Source organism: Mirounga angustirostris, unplaced genomic scaffold (genome assembly GCF_029215605.1).
Source record: "Mirounga angustirostris isolate CCGP_5_RB_7025 unplaced genomic scaffold, mMirAng1.0.hap1 SCAF_3, whole genome shotgun sequence".
Taxonomy (NCBI): Eukaryota; Metazoa; Chordata; class Mammalia; order Carnivora; family Phocidae; genus Mirounga; species Mirounga angustirostris.
Genome location: NW_026991711.1, coordinates 33,669,028 through 33,694,365, shown reverse-complemented (window position 1 = coordinate 33,694,365; position 25,338 = coordinate 33,669,028). Strand labels below are relative to the sequence as shown.

The 25,338-nt window shown below is 37.3% G+C and overlaps 1 protein-coding gene across 4 annotated transcripts in view; it reads left to right on the top strand.

The window, feature by feature from the left end:
* Positions 1–25,338, top strand: part of PIBF1 (progesterone immunomodulatory binding factor 1) — a 212,115-nt gene that overhangs the window by 12,211 nt on the left and 174,566 nt on the right. For all 4 annotated transcript variants that reach the window (XM_064586007.1, XM_045869564.3, XM_064586008.1 and 1 more), the window contains one exon: positions 596–715. In XM_064586007.1, the coding sequence (XP_064442077.1) occupies positions 596–715 (120 nt within the window). The remainder of the gene's footprint in view (positions 1–595; positions 716–25,338) is intronic.

Genomic DNA, 25,338 nt, shown 5'->3' with positions numbered 1-25,338 from the left:
GCAACACAGACAATAAATTAAAAGTAATATGCAGAATGTTTGTCATAAATGCTATGGAGAAAAGAGCAGGAGTGAGACTAGGAGCTGCCATCAGGTAGGGGTACTATTTTAAATCAGATTAGAGGAATTAGGGCTTTACTGATAGGGTGACCTGAAGGGAGTGAAAGCATGAGCCATGCATTTGTATGTGGGAAGAATTCTATCAGAGGAAATACGAGCAAAACTTAAGCACTTAATATGTTCAGGAAGTAACAAGCAGATAGGGTGGAATGAGCAGTAGTGGGAAATGGGGAGTAAGTAGTACATGGAGTATAGATAGAAGGGAAGAAAGAGACTGTGTCGGGGGTGGAGAATAATAACCTGGGCCTTGAGGAAACTTAATTGAACATTAAGCCTTAATAAAGTATTAGTGGTCAGGGTCAGTTAATAACTGTTTGTACAAACAAAACTTGATTATACAGGCGTATAATGCAAAACTTAACGCTTTCCTTTTGTTATCTTAATGTTTTTATTACTCATAATTGAGGGTACTATAAATTAATAAATTTTAATTGTAACTGGGATTCTAAAATTGCTTAATTGGATTTTTTTAAAGATTCGGTTCTATGAACTAGTGAATCCACTAAGAAAGGAAATCTCTGAACTGCAAGTGAAAAAGAATGACCTATCAGAAGAATTAAGTGAAAACAAAGGACAGTTGAAACAACTGACAGAGGTTTGTATGATTTTGATCGCTGGTGGGAAGAAGCTCCATGTTTTTTCCTAGGGAATTCCTCAAGATTTGTGAGCAGGAATATAAAAGTCAATGGTAGAAAAATGGGACTGGGGGATGATGACTACATGATTATTCAAGCAGTGGGAAGGTTAAACTGGAAATAGTCATCTTAAAGATTGACAGGGTAAGTCTGTGATGTTGGCCTGTAATCCATGGTTGAGCATTTTGTTGTAACTCTTCCATTCTTGGTTCTTATTACAGATTAGCCTTGTTTGTGATATGAAAGGGAGTTGCTATCCATTTATCATTTTGCCTCTTCATTAAGTACATTAGTTTTCCTAATGTTTGTTTGGAGCATGAGCACTGATATAAGTAAGCATCAGCCCCAGTGATCTGCATGGTGCTGTGCCATGTGCTGGCAGCAGTGAACTCAAAAGAGGGAGTGTCTGCCCTTCTAGAGTTCAAACTCTAATAGATTAGACTTAGAACCTTGGATGATGTTTTGACATTCTCATTTTTCTGTGTGACACTGAATAAGTCATTTAATGTTTCCTGCTCTGTCAGATGGAGGAAATAATCCTGCTTGTCCGTTCATTTCATTGAATTGCTCGTGTTTCTGTTTCAAAGTAAAAATGTCATTTTAGCAAAGTTGCATATAAATATTTTTTTGTCCTTATTTCAAGGGCAGCTTTTACCAAAGATCTATTATCCAGAAATTAATAATTATAATTTAATTTACATTTCGATGCCCTAATTTGCTGCTGTGTTAGTGCTGGACAAAATCTATTTAGGTCATTAATGTAGAGCCAATATTACAGGCAAATAAAGGCTCATCTTCCTTCCTCTCCTCATAGGAGTGATAAAGTCAGCAGGAGTGATGCCAAAGAGGCAGATGTACTGATATGAACCCTACTACAAGGTTCTGTTGTGGGTTTTTGTTTCTTCTGCTGACCTGCCACATTGTGCAGGTAAAGTGTTTGCATATTTTAGAAAGATAGCTTTTAATTTTTATAAAATTTGCAAAAAAATACAAAGTTAGAAGGCCTCAGTGTGGCTAGTAGCTAATTTTGTGGCCTTGGCCAAATCATTTAATTTCTATTTCTGCAAAATGCCCAGGATGGTGAAAGTCATGGCAACACACGGTTCATTGGGTTTATTGGGGACAAGGCAATGAAATGAGTTTTCAGACTTGGTTCTGTAGCACGTCATGGTATCTCAGTTTCCCTCAAGGACTTCTTATTTTTTAGGAGGAGGGCTGGGAAAGTTTCCTAACCTTGTTTATATCAAACTATCTCTTTTTTAATGACTTTAACATTTGGGGATTCTAAGACTGGTTTCTCTTGAACAAGGATTCCTTGGGCCAAAGAGAAAAAAATTTTTGCAACTCTAGAATTATCAGTAGTATGTGATATAGTTTTTCTGTGCCGTAAAGCAAATCTCTTGACTCTTCAAGGGTCAGTAATGGCATTGTATCCCAGATTTTTGTTTGTTTCAGCCTTGCTCATAACACTGTCAGTATTTTGTTGCTAGGAAAACATAGATAATTAACACTGATTTGATTCATTGCATTCCTGAGTATTTTTAATAAACTAATAGCTCTTGAACAAAGAAACAGTTTTGTTTGTAAACCTGTATTAGGATTCTTCAGAGAAATAGAACTGATAGGATATCTAGAGGGAGAAAGAGAGATTTGTTTTAAGGAATTGGCTCACATGATTGTGGAGGCTTGATGAGTCCAAAATCTGATGGGATAGGCTGGCAGGCTGGAGATTCAGGGGAGAGTTGTAGTTGAAGTACAGAGACAAGTCTACTGATAGAATTCTTCTTATTCAGAGGAGGTCAGTCTTTGGTCTAGTATGGCTTTCTGCTGATTAGATGTGACCCTTACATTATTCAGGATAATTGGTTTTACTCAAAGCCTACTGATTTAAATGTTATTTGTTTTCTCGTTTATTTCAAGTTTTTATTTCAAGTTAGTTAACATATAGTGTAATACTGGTTTCAGGAGTAGAATTCAGTGATTCTTCACTTACGTATAACACCCAATGCTCATCACAAGTGCCCTCCTTAATGCCCATCCCCCACCCATCGCCCCTCCAGCAGCCCTAAGTTTATTTTCTATCGTTAATAATTGTCTCTTATGGTTCGCCTTCCCCTCCTTTTTTTTATTAAATGTTAATCTCTGGGGCGCCTGGGTGGCTCAGTTGGTTAAACATTTGCCTTCTGCTCAGGTCATGATCCTAGGGTCCTGGGATTGAGCCCCATGTTGGGCTCCCTACTCAGTGGGGAGTCTGCTTCTCCCTCTCCCTCTGCCCCTCCCCACTGCTCATGCTCTCTCTCTCAAATAAATAAATAAAATATTTTTAAAGAAATGTTAATCTCATCTAAAAAATACCTTTACAGAAAGATCTAAAGTAGTGTCTGACCAAAATAAAAATAAAATAAAATAGTATTTGACCAATTTGAGTATTGTGGCCTAACCAATTGACACATGAAGTTAACCAGCACAGGGGCACCTGGGTGGCTTAGTTTTGGCTAAGTATCTGACTCTTGATTTTGGCTCAGGTCATGATCTCAGGGTTGTGAGATTGAGCCCCGCCTTGGGCTCTGTCCTCCGAGGAGAGTCTGCTTCTCTTGCTCCTCCTCTCCACCTGCCCCTCCCCCAGCTTGCTGCATGTGTGCTTTCTCTCTCTCTCAAATAAATAAATCTTAAAAAAAGAGAAAGAAATTAACCATCACAGAACCCTTCCATGTGCAAGTTTGTTTCTTAAAAGGTTCATCACCTCTCAGCTGAAAATGTAATTCTCTGTCTTAAACCTTTTCATAAATTTAATAATATAAACAGAGAATTGAACCACAATCAGGAAAAAAGAAATTGAGCAGTGTGTTGTCTACTTAATAAAAGGTCTTAGAAATTCAGAGAATATGATTTAGACAGAATAGAATTACTTTTAATATAAAAGTCACCCATAAAGTTTGATTCCTCTGGTGTGTCAAGGGCTAATACAGGTCAACTTGCCCAACACTGAGGAAATCAACTGAATATTTTTAAATTAAAAGATTTCCTTATAAGGATATAGTGAACAATAAATATAATATTTAATATTAAAAGAAATTTTGCATAACTATGTACTGTGAGGATTTTTATGTGTGTGGGGGATTTATTTTTTGAAATGGTTTGTTATTTACTCTCTAGTATTTGGAAAATTCACAGATACTATTTCAAGTTTTATCTCTGCATTTTGACAGTGGTGTGATAATATTGGATAAAAAACTTAGTCTTCTCTACTCTCTCTGCCCCTAGTCTTACAACTTCTCCATCTACAAAATAGGATGAGAATATATAACACCTTCCTCATATGGTCATCATTATGGGAATGAAATACAGTCAGTAAATATTTGTTATACATCTGTTAATGTGGCAGGCATTGTTCTAGGTGCTTGGGATACTAGAGTGAACAAAACAATGATCTCTGGCCTCATGGACTTTATATTTTTAAAAAGAGTACAGGGAGGGGCACCTGGTAGCTCAATCAGTTAGGTGTCTGACTGGGATCAAGCCTTGAGTTGGGCTCCATACTCAGCGGGGACTCTGTGAGGATTCTCTCTCCCTCTTCCCCTCCCCCACACTCATGCACACGCACTCTTTCTCTCTCTCTAGAATAAATAAATCTTAAAAAGAGTACAGGGAAACATACAAATGTTATAGGTAAGTAAATCAAAGAGGAAGAAAGTGATAACTGCAAAGGATAAAAGAAAAAATACTAGTGCTGCATGGAGAACAGGGAAGAAATCATATTCAGAATTGTATAGGGTCAGTCAGTAGGCCTCATTGAGGTTAGAAGTTTACAAAGACTTGGAGGTGAGGGAGACAGCAAAGTTCTCAAGGAAGAACTCCCAGACAGAGGGAACAGTCAATGCAAAGGCAAGAGGGTGCCTTGATGTTCGTGGAGCAATGAGGAAGCCAATATGACTGGAAATATTGAAGGGAGAGAATAGTTCGGTAAGATCAGAGAGGTAATGGGTTTGTTGAAGTCACCATAAGGACTTTGATTTTAACCCTTAGTGAAAGGAAGTATTGCAGGATTTGGGGAAGAGATGTGACATGATGTGACATACTGTAAAAGGATTATTCTGGCCAGTATATAGTAGACCCTCAGAGAGTATTAAAGACCCTCAGAGAGTATTAAAGTATTAAAGAGCTTTGTTAACATCCCAGATGTTTTTGTTTTTTTGTTCCTTTGTTTTTGTTTCGTTTTGTTTTGTTTTGCTGAGAATAGGCTATAGAGCTATAAGGATGGAACCAGAGAGACTTTTTATGAGACTGTTATAGTAATCTAGGTAAGAGGTGATAGTGCTTCAGATCAGGGTAATAGCAGTGTAAGTGCTACGAACTGGTTGGATCTTGGATATATTTCGAAGTAGAGCCATGGTTGGGAAAAATATGGCGGAGGAGTAGGGGACCCTATTCCAGCCAGTCCACGGAATTGAGCTGGATATCTGCCAGACCACTCTGAACACCCACGAAATCAGCCTGAGATGTAAGAAGATAGATCTGGATCTCTACAAACAGAATATCACAGGCATTTGGTTTCGAGGTACAAAGTGGGGAGTCGTGATTTCGCGGGCAGATATCAGAGGATAAATGGAAGGGGGAGGGAACCGAGCCATCAGGATCCTACACCACCGGTGAGCAATAGCCTCCCGCGCTGGGGACAGGGCACAAACTCGCAGACCGGTAGCAACGGGGAAAGGACTTTAGGGCAGCCCCCTGGGCGGAAACCCAGAGCAGCGGGACCATGCATGCGAACTGGGGGCAGCTGGCGGTTTTAGAAGCACAAAGGGCAGAGACAAGCCCCAACCTGGAGGCGAGGACTGGGAGCACTGCTGAGGGGTGCACAACCCAGGATGCTGCAGTTTATAGCAGCACACACAGAAACAGAGATAGTGTGGCCTGGAGACCTCACTGAAGAACAGACTGCAGTCTCTCTACTCTGAGGCAGAGGGTTGGAAACGAACTCTTCTGCTCTAACTCTGGGAAGAGATGCGGAAAGCCGCCAGGGAAAGCCGCCAGAGAACAAAAGCCCCAAAGAATCAGTTCCCACTGAGCCCATCCCCTGCCACAGGGAGCAGAGCAACTCTCCCCAAACAGGGTTGCCTGAGTAACAGTGCGGCAGGCCCCTCCCCCAGAAGACAGGCTGGTAAAACGAGGCCAGCAACCCTAAGGTCCCTAGAAAACAGGTGCATCTTGCTTGGGTTCTGGTCAATAATTTGGACTCTGTACATTCCCTCAACCCCTCAACAGAATGACTAGGAGGAGGAACCCCCAAAATAGGAAAGACTCAGAGACTATGACTTATGCCACAGATTTACAAATGGATACAGATATAACCAAGATGTTGGAGATGGAATTCAGGGTAGCAATTGTGAAGACAATGGCTAGAATGGAGAAATGGATTAATGGCAACATAGAGTCTCTAAGGGCAGAAATGAAAGCTGAATTGGCAGAATTTAAAAATGCTATCAATGAGATCCAATCTAATCTAGATAATCTAACAGCTAGGGTAAGCGAGGCAGAAGAACGAATTAGTGATTTAGAAGACCAATTAATAGACAAGAAGGGAAAAGAGGAGGCCAGGGAAAAACAACTCAGAATCCATGAAAATAGAATCAGAGAAATAAGTGACACCATGAAGCGTTCCAGTGTCAGAATTATTGGGATCCCTGAGGGGGTGGAGAGAGAGAGGACTAGAAGATATATTTGAGCAAATCGTAGCTGAGAACTTCCCTAATCTGGGGAATGAAACAAACATTTGCGTCCTAGAGGCAGAGAGGACCCCTCCCAAGATCAAGGAAAACAGGCCAACACCCCGGCATGTAATAGTAAAGCTCGCAAATCTTAGAACCAAGGGAACCATCTTAAGGGCAGTTAGGGGGAAGAGATTCCTTATGTACAGAGGGAGGAACATCAGAATAACAGACCTATCCACAGAGACCTGGCAAGCCAGAAAGGCCTGGCAAGACATATTCAGGGTACTAAACGAGAAGAACATGCAGCTAAGAATACTTTATCCGGCAAGGCTGTCATTTAGAATCAATGGAGAGATGCAGAGCTTCCAAGACCAGCAGAAACTGAAAGAATATGTGACCACTGAGCTGGCCCTGCAAGAAATATTACGGGGGGCTCCAGAAATTTGCAAGGACAATCTATAAAAGCAAGGTCTTCACAGGCAACATAATGACAATAAATTCATATCTTTCAATAATCACTCTCAACGTGAATGGCCTAAATGCTCCCATAAAACAGCACAGGGTTGCAGATTGGATAAAAAGACAGGACCCATCCATATGCTGTCTACAAGAGACTCCTTTTGAACCTAAAGATACATCCAGACTGAAAGTGAGGGATGGAGATCCATCTTCCACGCCAGCAGACCTCAAAAGAAAGCTGGGGTAGCAATTTTTATATCAGACAAATTAGATTTTAAACTAAAGACTGTAGTTAGAGACCAGAAAGACACTATATCATTCTTAAAGGGTCTATCCAACAAGAAGATCTAACAATTGTAAATATCTACGGCCCCAACATCGGAGCAGCCATCTACATAAAGCAGCTGTTAACCAAAATAAGAATCATATTAATAACAATACGTTAATTGTAGGAGACCTAATACTCCACTCTCAGCAATAGACAGATCATCTAAGCAGAAAATCGACAAAGAAACAGCTTTGAATGACACACTGGACCAAATGGACCTCATAGATATATACAGAACATTCCACCCTAAAACAACAGAATACTCATTCTTCTTGAGCATACATGGAACTTTCTCCAGAATAGACCACATACTGGGTCACAAATCAGGTCTCAACTGATACCAAAAGATTGAGACTATTCCCTGCATATTCTCAGACCATAATACTTTAAACCTGGAACTCAATCACAAGAAAAAATTTGGAGGAAATTCAAACACTTGGAAGCTAAAGACCACTCTGCTCAAGAATGTTTGGGTCAACCAGGATATCAAAGAAGAACTTAAACAATTCATGGAAACCAATGAGAATGAAAACACATCAGTCCAAAACCAACAGGATACTGCAAAGGCAGTCCTAAGGGGGAAATACATAGCCATCCAAGCCTCACTCAAAAAAATAGAAAAATCCCGAATTCACCAACTAACTCTACACCATAAAGAACTAGAGACAAGGCAACAAAGGATGCCTAAGCCACGCATTAGAAGGGAAATAATTAAGATTAGAGCAGAGATCAATGAATTAGAAACCAGAAACACAGATCAGATCAATGAAACTAGAAGCTGGTTCTTTGAAAGAATTAGTTAGATCAATAAACCACTGACCAGACTTAGCCAAAAGAAAAGAGAAAGGACCTAAATTAATAAAATTATGAATGAAAGGGGAGAGAGCATGACTAACACCAAGGAAATAGAAACAGTTATTAGAAATTATTATCAACAACTGTATGCCAATAAGCTGAGCAACCTGGATGAAATGGATGCCTTCCTGGAAATCTATAAACTCCCAAGACAAACAGGGAGAAATTGACAACCTGAATAGGCCAATAACCAGTAACGAGATTGAAGCAGTGATCAAAAACCTCCCAAAAAGCAAAAGTCCAGGACCTGATGGATTCCCTGGGGAATTCTACCAAACATTCAAAGAAGAAATAATACCTATTCTCCTGAAGCTGTTTCAAAAAATAGAAACAGAAGGAAAGCTTCCAGACTCATTCTTTGAGGCCAGCATTACCTTAATCCCCAAACCAGGCAAAGACCCCATCAAAAAGAATTTCAGACCGATATCCCTGATGAATATGGATTCCAAAATCCTCAACAAAATCCTAGCTAATAGGATCCAACAATATAATAAAAGGATAATCCACCACGACCAAGTGGGATTTATCCCCGGGATGCAAGGGTGGTTCAACATTCACAAATCAATCAGTGTGATAGAACACATTAATAAGAGGAGAAAGAAGAACCATATGGTCCTCTCAATTGATGCAGAAAAAGCATTTGACAAAATACAGCATCCTTTCCTGATTAAAACTCTTCAGAGTATATGGATAGAGGGAACATTCCTCAAGTTCATAAAATCCATCTATGAAAAACCCACAGTGAATATAATCCTCAGTGGGGAAAAGCTGAGAGCCTTTCCCTTAGGATCAGGAACACGACAAGGATGCCCACTCTCGCCACTATTGTTCAACATAGTACTAGAAGTCCTAGCAACAGCAATCAGACAACAAAAAGAAATAAAAGGTATTCAGACTGGCAAAGAAGAAGTCAAATTCTCTCTCTTCGCCGATGACATGATACTTCATTTGGAAAATCCAAAAGACTCCACCCCCAAATTACTAGAACTCATCCAGCAATTCAGTAATGTGGCAGGATACAAAATCAATGCACAGAAATCAGTTGCTTTCTTATATGCTAACAATGCAACTGTAGAAAGAGAAATTAGAGAAACAATTCCATTTACAATAGCACCAAAAACCATAAGATACCTTGGAATAAACCGAACCAAAGAAGTAAAGGATCTATACTCCAGGAACTACAGAACACTCATGAAAGAGATTGAAGAAGACAGAAAAAGAGGGAAAAACATTCCATGCTCATGGATCGGAAGAATAAACATTGTTAAAATGTCTATGGTATCCAGAGCAATCTATACCTTCAGTGCCATCCCGATCAAAATTCCACTTTTTCAAAGTGCTGGAACAAACAATCCTAAAATTTGTATGGAATCAGAAAAGACCCGGAATCGCCAAGGAAATGTTGAAAAAGAAAAACAAAGCTGGGGGCATCACATTGCCCGATTTCAAGCTATATTACAAAGCAGTGATCACAAGACAGCATGGTACTGACACAAAAACAGACATACAGACCAATGGAACAGAATAGAGAGCCCAGATATGGTCCCTCAACTCTGGTCAAATAATTTTCGACAAAGCAGGAAAAAAATATGCAATAGAAAAAAGACAGTCTCTTCAATAATTGGTGCTGGGAAAATTGGACAGCTATATAAAGAAGAATGAAACTCGACCATTCTCTAACACCATTCACAAAGATAAACTCAAAGTGGATGAAAGACTTCAATGTGAAACAGGAATCCATCAAAATCCTAGAGAAGAACATAGGCAGTAATCTCTTTGACATCGGCCACAGCAACTTCTTTCAAGATTCATCTCCAAAGGCTAGTGAAACAAAAGCAAAAATGAACTTTTGGGACTTCATCAAGATAAAAAGCTTCTGCACAGCGAAGGAAACAGTCAACAAAACAAAGAGGCAACCCACAGAATGGGAGAAGATATTTGCAAATGACACAACAGATAAATGGCTGGTATCCAAGATCTATAAAGAACTTCTCAAACTCAACACCCCAAAAACAATCAAGTCAAAAAATGGGCAGAAGACATGAACAGACACTTCTCCAAAGAAGACAAACAAATGGCTAACAGACACATGAAAAAATGTTCATCATCATTAGCCATCAGGGAAATTCAAATCAAAACCACATTGAGATACCACCTTACACCAGTTAGAATAGCAAAAATTGACAAGGCAAGAAACAACAAACGTTGGAGAGGTTATGGAAAAAGGGAAAACCCTCTTATACTTTTGGTGGGAATGCAAGTTGGTACAGCCACTTTGGAAAACAGTGTGGAAGTTCCTCAAAAAATTAAAAATAGAGCTACCCTATGACCCAGCAGTTGCACTACTGGATATTTACCTCAAAGACATAGATGTAGTGAAAAGAAGGGCCATATGCACCCCAATGTTTATAGCAGCAATGTCTGCAATAGCCAAACTGTGGAAAGAGCTGAGATGCCCTTCCACAGATGAATGGATAAAGAAGATGTGGTCCATATATACAATGGGATATTCCTCAGCCATCAGAAAGGATGAATACCCAACTTTTACATCAACATGGATGGGACTGGAGGAGATTATGCTAAGTGAAATAAGTCAAGCAGAGAAAGTCAATTATCATATGGTTTCACTTATTTGTGGAACATAAGGAAAAGCATGGAGGACATTAGGAGGAGGAAGGGAAAAATGAAGGGGGGGGAAATCGGAGGGAGAGATAAACCATGAGAGACTATAGACTCTGAGAAACAAACAGGGTTTTAGAGGGGAGGAGGGTGGGGGGATGGGTTAGCCTGGTGATGGGTATTAAGGAGGGCATGTAGTGCATGGAGCACTGGGTGTTATACGAAAACAATGAATCATGGATCATTACATCAAAAACTAATGATGTGTTGTGTGGTGACTAACATAACATAATAAATTTAATAAATAAAAATACTTTAGCTAACTATTAAAAAAAAAATAAAAGTAGAGCCATTAGTATGTCCTGATGAATTGGATGGAGGACATGAAAGAAAGATAGGAGTCAAATTAACTCCAAGGTTTGGGACTGAATAACTGGAGGGATGGATTTGCATTCAGTTGAGATGGCAGATTTAGGGTTAAAAGAAAGTTCAAGTTTTAGCCATATTGAGTTTTTAGAGATCTGTTGGATGTACAGTTGGAAATACTTAGACATACAAGTCTAAACTTTGGAAGCTATATATTTGGAAGTTGTTAACATAAAGATAATGTTTAAAAGCCAGGATGAGATCACCAGAGGTGAATGAATACAAAGAGGGCCAAGGCCTGAGCTCTAGGGCACTTTAATATTAAACCATAGCATAAAGGAGGATTTATCAGTGAGATGAGTAAACCAAGAGAATTTCAGTCCCAGAAGCCAAAGGAGAAAAGTTTGTCAAGGAAGAGAGTCAGTTATTTCAAATGCTGTCCATAGGTGTAGAAGAAGTCTGGGAATTCACATTATATTTAACAGGGTCATTGATAACCTTGTCAAGAGTAGGTCTTTTGGAGTTGGTGAGATCGAAAGCTTGGTTACACAGTGTGCTTAAGAGTGAATGGAAGGAAAGCATAGGCAGCTCTTTCTGTGGGATTTTGATTGCATAGGGGAACGGAGGGCTAGGGTTGAAGATGACAGGGGAAGTAGGATGAAGGGAAGAGGTTTGTTTTTGTTTTTAAGGATTTATTTATTTATTAGAGAGAGGAAAAGAGAGTGAGCACACAGACTGAGAGGGAGAAGCAGATTCCTCACTGAGCAGGGAGCCTGATGCGGGGCTTAATCCCAGGACCCCGGGATCATGACCTGAGCTGAAGGCAGACACTTAACTGACTGAGCCACCCAGGTGCTCCAGGGTTTGTTTTGTTTTTAAGGTGAGAGAAATCACAACTAATATACATAAAATTACATTGTAAACCACAGCAATTTTTTCATTGTCAGGAACAGTAGAAAGACATTCATCTAGTTGCTAACCAGCAGTGTAAGCAGTACTGTTGGACACTGGGGTATACTTGTGTTTAAGGCTTACCACTTCAGTGTGATCCATGTGATAAAAAGAGTCATCTGTGTTTGGGGCATAGCCAGTAATACAGGCTTCTGTAATTATATATTTGAGGGACAGTATTAGAACACAGAGGTGTTTGTTGATTTAATTACTCCTGGTGAGTTTTAAAGAACTTTATCTTCATATCACACATAATAGCTTTTAAAATAATAATAATTTTATAGTAAGTGAGGTCATTTATCTCTTGATGACTTGAGTTTAATTTTATATGATCTTTTCACCAAAAGGCAGGACTCAGTTTAAAAAACAACTGAAGAATGTGATTGTAACCACCTATAAGGAAGGTAGAGAAGGTTATGATCATTAAAGGAAGGTTTATAAAAAGAAAGTTGATCAAAAAAATTATTGAATTATGAGGTGGGTTGAAGAGGTAATAAAGATTGCCAGGTTACTGGAGTGAGAGTCATTTTCCCTAGGACTTTTTTAAGTATTCACAAGCACCTAGTTTATTAAAGTACTAAATGAAATTGTTTTTCAGTGCAGATTTCTGTTCTTGGTTCTGTTACTTGAAATGTTCTCATTTTGGTGCTTTTTATCCAGTGGCATTTCATATTTCTTTCTTCTTCATTATGTTTGCTACATGTAGAGTATTATTGGTGGCCAGAGGCAGGCAATGAGAAACTCAAAAATGCCAATCACATACAAATGGAGTAGCAAATTTTTTTTTACTCTTCTAATGGTGTCATTAATTTAGGTCTCAATCCAGAAATGTTGTAAATATTCTTTTGGACTATTGTGAGAGAAAGTTTGGATCCCTTCCTAAGGGGAATAAATATTTTGTTTTTTAGTGGACATGTTGAAAATACATCCAGCGAAAGATAGTGTCCATTGATGCTAAGCTCTCCTAAATTTGACAAAGAAAGGAAGTGTTACTTCATTCAATAAGCACTAAGATACGATGCCACAGTAAGCCTTGGGACAAGGTCATGGTGTTAATGGCTGCAATCACTATGAAGTTACTGATTTTCAGTAAGTCATGATTCAAAATTTATACTATTTGAATGATCTCTTCATATAGTAATTCAGCAGACATCTTAGTCTTTATATATATATTTAGGGTTGGATATTTTATGGGAAGTAACAAGGATCTTATACACAATGCTATGTAACTTTGAAGAGGAATAAAATGTAAACTTAGGAAAAAAAAACATTACTCAGTGGTACTCACCCAAGAATTTTTAAGGACCTCAAGGATGCACTTCACAGTGCAGCAAATGTGTAATCTTATTATCCAAATAGAGAAGTTAGAGACATGGTAAATTGTCTACCTGTCCTTAGAAACTAAGGACCTTGATAACTACAAACTGCAACCGCACTTCTGTTTTTAATGAGCTTGTGGAATTCATGAAGATTAGGATACTGAATATTTATGCAAGTGTAAACCTATAGGAGAAGGTCAAAACAAAAAGTCTATAAATGGATATAAATGAACAAACTATATATTATAGTATTTCACTTACGTGATAACTATACATGTTTTTAAAGAGGAAATAGGAAATGGAATATGTAGACTTCCAAAAAGCCATTCACAGACTTCTAAAAAATGTTCTAAAACAAGACTTCTTAAGAATTATTATCATGAGGTCTTGGGGAATTGCTTTCTCTTCAGTATTTGAAAGATGAAAGCCAGAAAGTAGGAATAAAAGAAACTTTTTGAAAAATGAAAATAGGAGTATTGTTCAGAGATAACTATTAAGTCCAATCTTATTCAGTACTTAACATTTTAAGATTTTATTTATGTATTTTAGAGAGAGAGAGAGTGTGCAAGGGGGGTGGGCAGAGAGGGAGGGAGAGGGAAGGGAAAAGAATGCCAGGCAGACTCCCTCACTAAGATCAGAGCCTGGCATGGGGTTCAATTTCACGACCCTGAGATCATGACCTGAGCCAAAACCAAGAGTCAGATGGTTAACCGACTGAGCCACCAAGGTGCCCCTCGTACTTAACCTTTTAAAACATCATATTAGAGGGGCACCTGGGTGGTTCAGTTGGTTCGTTGAGTGTCAGACTCTTGATTTCAGCTCAGGTCATGATCTCAGGGTTGTGGGGCCAAGCCCCACATTGGGCTCTGCACTCAGCAGGGAGTCTGCTTGAAATTCTCTCTCTCTCTAAAATAAATAAATAAAATCTTAAAAAAAAACCTCCTTAAAACAAAACAAAAAACACATTATATTAGAAAGGAAGCCCAGAGGAGGACTCAAGTGTAATGTATTTCTATTTCATTATAAAAATTTTTTTTTTTTTTAAGATTTTATTTATTTATTTGAGAGAGAGAAAGAGCACAAGAGGGGGGAGCAGGAGAGGGAGAAGCAGACTCCCTGCTGAGCAGGTAGCCCGATGCGGGACTCGATCCCGGGACTCCAGGATCATGACCTGAGCCGAAGGCAGTCGCTTAACCAACATTTGGATATGGGCTTTTGTGTGGGCATGTTTTCTCTTTGGTAAATGTTTAAAAGTGGAATTTTTCAGGGTATCTGGGTGGTTCAGTCATCTAAGTGTCAGACTCTTGATTTCAGCTCAGGTCATGATCTCAGGGTAATGGGATTGAGCCCTGAGTTGGGCTCCAGCGGGGAGTCTCTTTGGGATTCTCTCTTCCTCGCCCTCTGCCCCTCCCCACAACTTGATTGTGTGCATGTGCTCTCTTTCTCAAATAAATTAATTAAAAAATAATAAAAGTGGAATTTTTCACCTCTAGATTTCCATTCGGTTTATTATAGTTTTTATTTCTCTATTTCTGTATTCATTGTGAGCATATTTTTCTTTACACCATTGAGAATAGTTAAATCACTGCTTTAAAGTCTTGTTGCTAATTCCAAAATCTGGGTCACCTCAAAGTTGATCTCTGTTAGTTGTCTTTTAAAAATGGGTCACATTTTCCTGTTTCTTCAGAAGTGGAGTAATTTTAAATTGTTTATTTAAAACATAGAGTAAATTTAGGTCATAACATTGTGACTGTTATGTTGCAGAGACTAGTTTTATGTTCCTCTAGACAGTGCCATTGTTTTTGCTTTAGCAAGAAATTAACTTGGTTGTACTCAAAGTGCATACTCTGTCTCTTGGGCAGCATTGCAAATTTCAGTTCAGTTTTTTTGGCATTAGTATATGGTTTCTTGGGTCTCTCCTACACTTAATGTTGTTTAGAAGTCAGCCAGACATTTGGCAGAGATTATCCATAGGACCCTTCTCTGGTTGTCTGGAATTCTCTTCTTCTGAGTTGTACCAAACTTGTCTTCTGGTTCTTCAAGCTAAAAAGAACGAAGGATTTTCTATTGCACCTTTATACATCCAACTTGGCACAGAGTAGGCCTACCCTGAAGCTAAAAGTCATTAAAAAAAAAAAAAAAAATCAGTTAAGATCAGGAGACTCATCCAGTGCTGTTCCCTTCTTCCTTGTGCAGATGGACTCCCCTCCAGAATCTGCCTGACCTGGGTCACTTTCCTGTACCTTCAAGTAGTTGTTTTATATTTTGTCCAGAATTTATAGTTGTTCTGCAGTAGAGTTGGTCAGATGGGAACTTACAGAGCCATTATCAGAGGCAGGACCACCTTAAATTTTGTTTTAAGCATAAATGAAGAAAGAGAAAATTTAGTCTATACACTTAGAATATTTGACTTGAGATACCCTTACTTTTTGTAAAAAGGGTCTTAGCTCCATGGGAGACTCTTTTTTTCAACACATTTGGCTTTGTGCTGACATGGATGATGACATATCAGGCATTACTAAAATATTAAGAAAAATATTAGAAGCAAAATAAAACATATTACTAGACCTTGAACGAAATGTGCAGTTTTGAACACTGTAACTTTGGTTGTTTGTCCTTCTTACTTATTAATAATTACTGAATTCCTGATAAAGCCATAGAGTTTGGAGCTTAGAAACTAAAATCGGGTAATCAGGGAGCTGAGTTTACTCTTCAAAGATATATAAAAACTAGAATGTGTCGAATGAATACTAACAGGAAAAAAATGTGATTGAAGTTTATAAAATCACAATACAGATGAGGATTGAGTTGCAAGAGTATAAACTTGAGACAAATGCAAGAAAGTGCTCTGTCATAGAAAAAGTAGTAAATTAATAGAAACTTAAAAAAGGAAACAGTAGCCAACAAATATAGATGCTTCAAAAATGGCAGCAAGAATGACAACTCCATTGTGGTTTACTAAGAGAAACTAAGATATTCTTTAGTAATGTCTCTGAGTTTGAGACTGACAGCTCGGTAGATATTTTCTACTTTATAGCAAGACTTTCCTAGACTGAGTTAGTATTTTTCCAAAATGGTCTTAATTTTTTTCACCACATGGTGGCAGCATATATCCATCTATTTCTTTAACCAGTTTTGGTCTACTCAGAAAATCTTACTGTTTTTGACCTAAAGGCCAAAGTGTTACATTGTTACCTTGTTTTCCTTTATATTCCTTGCTTCCTATCCACAGCCTAAAATCAATCAAATACTATTTTTCCTATAAAATTCAGATTTATAACTGGAAGAAAAAAATTATAAAAACAAACTTTTCTGGCATAACCTGTATTCTTCAGATCAAGGGTATCTCAATTATTACACTGATTTCATAATTATACCTAACAAAAATATTCAGAGGTGTTAAAGCCCCATAAGCATGCAGTTAACTCTGTTTTTGTTTATATAATCTGATTCATGGCAGATACGATCTAAAAACTACTTTAGAAATTTAGTAGAAAGTGATTTTCGATCTTTAGAAGTCACTCTTCCTCATGTGCCAGTTTTAGTGGATTTCTGAGATCTTTTTTCATTTTTTCAATATCTGCAATTAAATTTGGAAACAATATCTAGATACTAACATTGGAAAATAGGCCTCATCTTCTCTAAGCTTAAAGATTTTATAAGTGTCAATAATTAGTCTAATTTTAGCATATTTTGAGTTGTATTATGTGCATAAGCTGTGTACAGTACTTAGTGTTTTCATATGTACTGTACTTTTATATTCTACTTATGAAATCTCTTTTTTTTTTAATTTTTTTTATTTATTTGAGAGAGAAAGAATGAGACAGAGAGAGCATGAGAGGCGGAAGGGTCAGAGGGAGAAGCAGACGGGGAGTCCGATGTGGGACTCAATCCGAGGACTCCAGGATCATGACCTGAGCCGAAGGCAGTCGCTTAACCACCTGAGCCACCCAGGCACCCTACTTATGATATCTCTTTATAGCAGGTCAGAATTTTGGTCCAGTGCATATAGCTAAACTGTGTGCAGCTGTTTTGCTATTGTAGAATTTTTTCAGTAGGTTTCTTTCATTTCAAAAGAAAAGAAATGTTGACAGTACTATGTAGGGCATTAATGAGTTTGCCCTTAATGAAGCTATAAAGTTTCATGAGGAAATGGTGAAATATTTTTTTCTTATGAGAACTTTGGTAACTAGGAAGCAAGAAGAGTGTTTTGTTTAAGATAACTTCCTTGTTTAGAAACATAGTTACTTTTGTTGAGAAAAATTCTTCAAGATTACCTTGAGGCTCATGTTAGGTATTCATATGTGAGTAATCCGGTTGATTTTAACGTATGAAAATGAAGTATGACACATATTTGTTTTTCACGTTTTTATATGTCAAGGATATTAACTGTTGGGCGCCTGGGTGGCTCAGTTGGTTAAGCGACTGCCTTCGGCTCAGGTCATGATCCTGGAGTCCTGGGATCGAGTCCTGCATCAGGCTCCCTGCCTGGCAGGGAGGCTCCTTCTCCTTCTGACCCTCCCCACTCTCATGCTCTCTCTCTCTATCTCATTCTCTCTCTCAAATAAATAAAAATCTTAAAAAAAAAAAGATATTAACTTTTCTGAAATTTCTTTTTTACCCTACATAACTGATGAGTTTTAAGTTCCTCTTTAAGGTACATGTTTATGATGACATTCATCAATTATAATTATCCTAGACTATCTAAGAAATTCATTACTAAACAACAATAAGTTTGTCTCTTTATATTAAATTTAAAGTAAATAAGCACTTCTTAAAATTTAGGTTTATGGATACCTCCATAGGTTCTTTTGGTCCAAGATAGAACTAATAATCTCAATTTTAATAAACAGCCTAGGATTCTAGTGTGGCAGCTTCATGTATCTGAGATAAAATTTTGAACCCAGTGGCCAAGATGGTATTACTCATGAGAGTTTTATTCATGAGAGACCTTACCTCAGCTTGTATCCGGATATAGTCACCAACTTCTACATACCAAACGACAGTTAATTGTAAAGAAAAAATTTTTAGAAGAACAAGAAGAACTTAATGAAATTGTAATGAAAGTTTATAATCTAATTCCTTCAGAACTGGATGGATTTAATAGATAAAAAAAGTAAGGACTAGAAGAATTAATTCAGTGAATAACTTTTATTTAGTTGCCATATACAAAGTTTAACGTTCTTTAACCAGAGAATATTTTTATACGTCAATGGGAAGTTTCCAAAACAATCATTATAAACTTGACCACATAGTAAAATAGTAATGGGGGGGGGCAGGGGATGTGGGGTGGGCAAGGGGAGAGGGAGAGAGAGAGAGACTCAAGCAGGTTCCATGTTCAGTGCAGAGCCTGCTGTGGGGCTTGATCTCACGACCCTGAGATCATGACCTGAGTGGAAATCAAGAGTCAGATGCTTAACCAACTGAGCCACCACGATACCCCAAAATAAATTTTTAAATATAGATTTTATAGTTACTTTTTTGTTATAATTTAGTAAAACTAGAGATAATTAAGAAGTGAGGAAAATAAACTTACTGAGAAACTAAGGAATATGTCTTTTAGATCAAAGAGAAAGTAAAAATAAACAAGAAAGCAATGAAAATGAGAATGTTTTATATAAAAATCCTTGAGACATTTAAAGCTGTGCCAGAGGAAAATCTATAGCCTTAAAATGCCTTTACTAAAGAGAAAGATGAAAAATAAAGACATGCAGTAGTTATTTTAAGAAAGCAGGAAAAGGAACAATAAAAATAAGGAGTATGGAATTATTAGATGTTAAGGAAATACAGCTCTATGGTAACAAGCTTGAAAACTGAAAGAAAAGTGAAATATCCCAACAAAGTATAGATGACTATAATTGACAGAAGTGGAGAACTTGAACAGAATAATAACCATAGGGGTATTGTAAAGTGAATAAAGATGTACTACTTATGAAGTTATTATGTTCACAGATGGATTACCCAGATGGGTTCATAGCTGATTTCCACAAGGAGAGCTGATTACAGTTAATTAAACTACACCAAACTATTAAAAAAGATGGAAAGCTGTGAGAAAGTGCAAAAGCAAAACAAAACAAATTCTATAGGTCAGTTTTACTTATTACTACACATGCAAAAATTCTAACTAAAATGTTCAAAAATGAATTGTAGCATTGTAGCAAAAGAGTCATACTTTATGATTAAAGTATATTCTAGAATAGAAAGGATACTCCAGTATATCAGCAAGTTGAAGGAGAAAAACTATATGATTATGTCAGTAGATGATAAAAGATGATAAAATAAAATCTGGCAACTCTTCCTATTAAAGACATTTAAATATTTACAAATAAAATGTTAACCAAAAAAATTTATCCTAAATGGGAAAACAGTAAAACCTTTTTCTGTTAAAATAAGTAACCAGACACAGACTGGGTCGCTCATTATTAACTAACATGGTCTCGGAAGGTCTTAGCAGATACACTAAGAAGAAAACTGTTCATATAAAAATTTGAAAGGAGATTTAAAAATTTTTTTCTATGTTATGTTTGAAAAACAGCTAAAATTAATGCAGAAATTTGATATTGTGACTGAATACAAGATAAATATATAATCAGCATTTCTCTAGGCTTAGAGAAATAACTGCTCACTAACTGCTGTAGAGGGACATGAGAAAAATATTTGTAAGGAAGGTAATGGACTTCTGTGAAGAAAACTATAAAAATCTTAGTGTTGAACTTGGAAACACCATATTTTAGGAGAGAGACAAGAAAAAAATAGCAATTTTCTCTATATTAATATATTAATCAAATACAGTTATTTTATATCCCCATACTTGTTTTTTGTTTTTATTTTTTGGTGAAGAGAAGTTTTGTACAAGGATTGGGATTGGATAAATTATTTTAGTCTATATGAAAAAGTAAATGTCTCAGAATTGCCAAGAAAAATGTGGGAAAGAGAAAAAGATGCAAGGGGAAAGTTGAGGAACTGGTCCACCAAGATCCCACTACATACTTCAAAATTAATATATCAACTAAATGTGATATTGGCATAGAAACAAACATCAAGGGAACAGAGTGTAAAACTAGATCTAATTATGTACCACAATAGTGGTAGTTCAATTCAGTTAAAAAAGAATAGTTATTTCGTCTAAGGGTCCTAGAACAACTAGATATTCCTCTATTAAAAAAAAAAAAAAATGCTTGTCCTCACATTTTATACCATACACAAATACTAATTCCACTGGATTAAAATTTTTAGAGGAAAATCTAGGCCATTACTTGAACAATAACACAGATTCTTAGGGTCAACATTACTTCTAAGTGGTATAGGAAAAAAATTTTCACTTCTAAATAAAGTTTAGCACTTTCTTCAATAACAGATGTAGGCAAACACCACAGTAGGACTGCCACTACCTACGAATGCCTTGTCAACATCAGAGTTGTGCTCATCACTACTTCAACATTACTGTAGTTATTAGGCCCCTCACTGAGCTTATCTTTAATGCATTCATGAAGAAGGACATGTATAACTCTTTAAAATATTTTGATAGCTTTATTTCAGTATAATTTGTTTCTTTCATAAATCTGTATATTTAATTTTTGCTTTTAGAAATATTAGTCTCAGAAAGGGTTCATAGACATCAGCAGATTTCCAGTGGGGTCCATGGCACAAAAAAGTTTTAACAATCCCTAATTTACATGATTATTAATAGTGCTTCTCAAACTTTAATGTAAATACTAATCACCTGGGGATCTTGTTAAAATGAAATGACACAGTAATTCTGGGATAAGGCCTAAGACTGTTCACAGTTAGCACATTCCCAGATATTACTAGTGCTCCTTGGCCGGTGCCAGCTCACAGACTGAACTGTGAGTAGCTAAGCTCTGGAAGTGACTTTTCCAGTATAGTAGTCACAGTCATGTGTGGCTATTTCAATTTAAGTTTAAGGTAATTAAAATTCAGTTCCTCAGTCTTAATAGTTAGAGGTGGTTAGTGACTACCGTATTGGACAGTAGAGACATAGAACATTTTCATCATTGGAGAGGAGTTCTATTGAATAGGACAGTGCTGTCCTAGAGGTTGGGGTAATCTCAGCCAAGACATGGAAACAAAAAGCTTTAAAAGGAAAGGACCAAAAAAAAAAAAAAAAAAAATCACAGGCAAAGCTCAATATATAAAGTACGCATTCGGGGGAAAAAAATTGGAGTGCAGATGATCAAAAGTTAATACTAGCATTTTGAAGCTCTTATAAATAGGAAAAAGACAACCCCAAAGAAACATGGGCAAAGACTATAAATAGGCATTTCACAAAAAAATATAAATCCAAATAGCCAGGTGCTCAAACTAGCTAGCATTTGGGGAAATACAATTAAAGTAACAGTGAGAACTCAGGTTGACAAAAATGGAAAAGATCTAATAAGGAATTATTTTCTAAGGAAAAAGATACACATTGCTGGTGGAAAAATGAACTGCTGCAGCCTTTTGGAAAAAAATCTAGTGGGGCACCTGGGGGGCTCAGTCAGTTAAACGTCTGACTTCATTGGGCTCAGATCATCTCAGGGTCCTGGGATCCAGCCCAAGTCAAGCTCTGCACTCAGCAGGGAGTCTGCTTGTCTGTCTCCCTCTCCCTCTGCCCCTCCCCTCTGCTAATGCTCTCTCTCTTTCTCTCTCAAAAATAAATAAAATCTTTAAAAAAAGAAAGGAAGAAATCTAGCAACATCATTTAAAATGGAAAGTAAGCATCCTTCAACACACAGCAACTGCACTATTGAGACTCTGTCCGGTAGAGTAAAATACTAGTACATACAGATGTTTGTACAAGAAGGTTTATAGCAGCAATGTTTCTGGCAACAGGCTCTGAAAGGGGAAAGGATGGACTGGAAACAAAGTAAATGGCCATCAATACGACAGCAAGGAAATGGTTGCATAAATCATTGTACAAGCTACACCATGGATTATTGTGCAGGCATTTATAGAATGAATTGGAGAATATCAGTTAATTTAGTAATTCCACAAGATAAATTGCTAAGTGAGTAAAACTAGATACAAAAATATTCAACATGACTTTTTTTTGAGAGAGAGTGTGTGTGTGCACGTGTGTGCATGTGGTGGGGGAGGGGCAGATGGGGAAGGAGAGGGAGAGAATCTCAAGCAGATTCTGAGCTGAGCACAGAACCATCATGGAGCTCAGTCTCATCCCTGAGATCATGATCTGAGCAGTAACCAAAAGTCAGTTGCTTAACCAACTGAGCCACCCAGGTGCCCTGAGTCTCTTTTTTTTTGGATCAGGAAAAAGAATGACCAACAACTCCTTCTTCCGTTTGTGTGGGTACATGAGTATATCAATTCATATGGAGAAGTATATGGAGAAGAACAAAGATATGTATTACTTAATATGAGTTACATGGGATGTTTCAAAGAGGGAGGAAAGAGATAAAAAATTATAAAAATCTGCTCTTAAACCTGTCTGTATATGGTAATTCCAGTATATATTTATCTACATATATCTTTTGTTTATATAAAATTGTGCTCGTGTGTGTTTAAAGCATAAAAATATTTTAAATACTATCAGATTGGAATAATTTATCAGTAAAATAAAAATCACATTCTTTTGCCATTAATAAGTCACCTGTTGTTCACCATAATTCCTCGTGCTTCAAGAGCTGAAACCTGACTATAAATTGGGTGAATCGACTTTAATCTTTTATCCTTCTTATCCACATTTGTTCATACTTTTAATGCTTATCTAAATGACTTGAAGGGCACGGGAAGCCATATTTTCTTACATGATAAACTTAAATTCTTTGAATAGTAAGTGAGATTTTAAAGATAATTTAGCAACTTGTTCTCATTTAGAATGTTAGGATTTAAATTTGTTTGGTACAGTTATATTTGGGTCAATACCTACAGAAAGACCAGTATTTCAAATATGTCTCAGTAGTTTGCTAAATAAAATGTAAGCTATAAAAATTGCTTCCCAACACAACATATTGTTCAGCAGTGGAGGGTTCTGTTAGATCCATGAGCTAGTTATGAATAATAGTAATATAAGGTGTACTACAGTTGTAGGCACATAAAAATAAATGAGCCATTGAATGAGTTAGTGTACTCACTTTGCAGAGGCAGCAGTTAAGATTCAGAGAAGCTGACTTGCTAGAACAGTTCAGAGCAGAGACAGATTTGAACCCATATCTCTTTATCCCAGTGTAATATCCACCACACCTTTTTCTTTAAGATTTTATTTAAATTCAAGTTAGGTGGGTGCCTGGGTGGCTCAGTCAGTTGAGCATTTGCCTTCATCTCGGATCATGATCCCAGGGTCCTGGGATCGAGCCCTGCATCAGGCTCCCTGCTCAGCTGGGAGCCTGCTTCTCTCTCTGCCCCTCTCCCATGCTCATGCTCTCTCTCTCTCCATCTGAAATAAATAAAATCTTTTTAAATAAATAAATAAATTCAAGTTAGGTAACATATGGCATATTATTAGTTTCAGGGGTAGAATTTAATTATTCATTAGTTGCCTATAACAGCCAGTGCTCATTACATCAAGTGCCCTCCTTAATGCCCATCACCCAGTTACCCCATCCCCCCACCCACCTCCCCTCCAGCCACTCTCAGTTTGTTCCCTATAGTTAAGAGTCTCTTATGGTATGCCTCTCTCTCTCTGTTTTTAATCTTATTTTTCCTTCCTTTCCCCTCTGTTCATGTTTGTCTCTTAAATTCCACGCATGAGTGAAATCATGTGGTATTTGTCTTTCTCTGACTGATTTATTTCAGTTAGCATAATACGCTCTGGTTCCATCCACATCATTGCAAATGGCAAGATTTCATTCTTTTGATGGCTGAATAGTATTCCATTGTATACATATACTAACATCTTTATGCATTCATCCGTTGATGAACATCTGGGCTCTTTTCATATTTTGACTATTGTGGACATTGCTGCTGTAAACATTGGTGTGCAGGTGCCCCTTCAAATCACTGTTTTTGTATCTTTTGGATAAATACCTAGTAGTTCCATTGCTGAGTCATAGGGTAGTTCTATTTTTAACTTTTTGAGGAAGCTCCATACTGTTTTCCAGAGTGGCTGCACCAGTTTGCATTCCCACCAGCAGTATAAGAGGGTTCTGCTTTCTCCACATCCTCGCCAACATCTGTTGATTCCTGACTTGTTAATTTTAGCCATTCTGACTGGTGTGAAGTAGTATCTCATTGTGGTTTTGATTTGTATTTCCCTGATGATGAGTGATGTTGAGCATTTTTTCATGTGTCCGTTGGCCATTGGAAGAATCAGATGTCTGTTCATGTCTTCTGCCCATTTCTTGACTGGATTTATTGTTTTTTATGTTTGAATTCACATTAACTGACTGAAATAGGTATCATTGAAAATTATCATGTAATACCAAAAAAATTAAAATTTTCTTGTTTTCTTTTTAACCAACAGTAGACTTATAATACTTTTTTGTCTTTCTTTTTTAAAGACTTTAGAAGAAGTAAAAAAAAATTTTAAATAATATTTCCTTTTTTAAAAAAAGATTTTTTACTTATTTCAGAGAGAGAGAGCAGAACTAGCAAGAGAGAACATGAGGGTGGGAGGGGCAGAGGCAGAGGGAGAAGCAGACCCCCTGCTGAGCAAGAAACCTGATGCAGGGCTCGATCCCAGGACCCTGGGGTCATGACCTGAGCCGAAGGCAGCCGCTTAACCAACTGAGCCACCCAGGCACCCCTTAAATAATATTTCTTGAGGATCTTAACAACAACAAAGAGCAGCCTTTGGCAGCAAAGCAGACTCTGTTATTACTTAAAGGTCAATCTATAGCAATCAAAGTTTCATTAGGTTTCTTATTCTTTTCTGTATTTAGTTGCTTGGACTAGATTATAGATAATGTGAAACTTGTGAGAATTCTGAGGAGTGAATTCTCACTTTCCCTGAATAGCTAACCATGCCATTTCTTCTCATTCACTAAACTGCTATCCAGTGTAAACGGCTTCTGATTTGA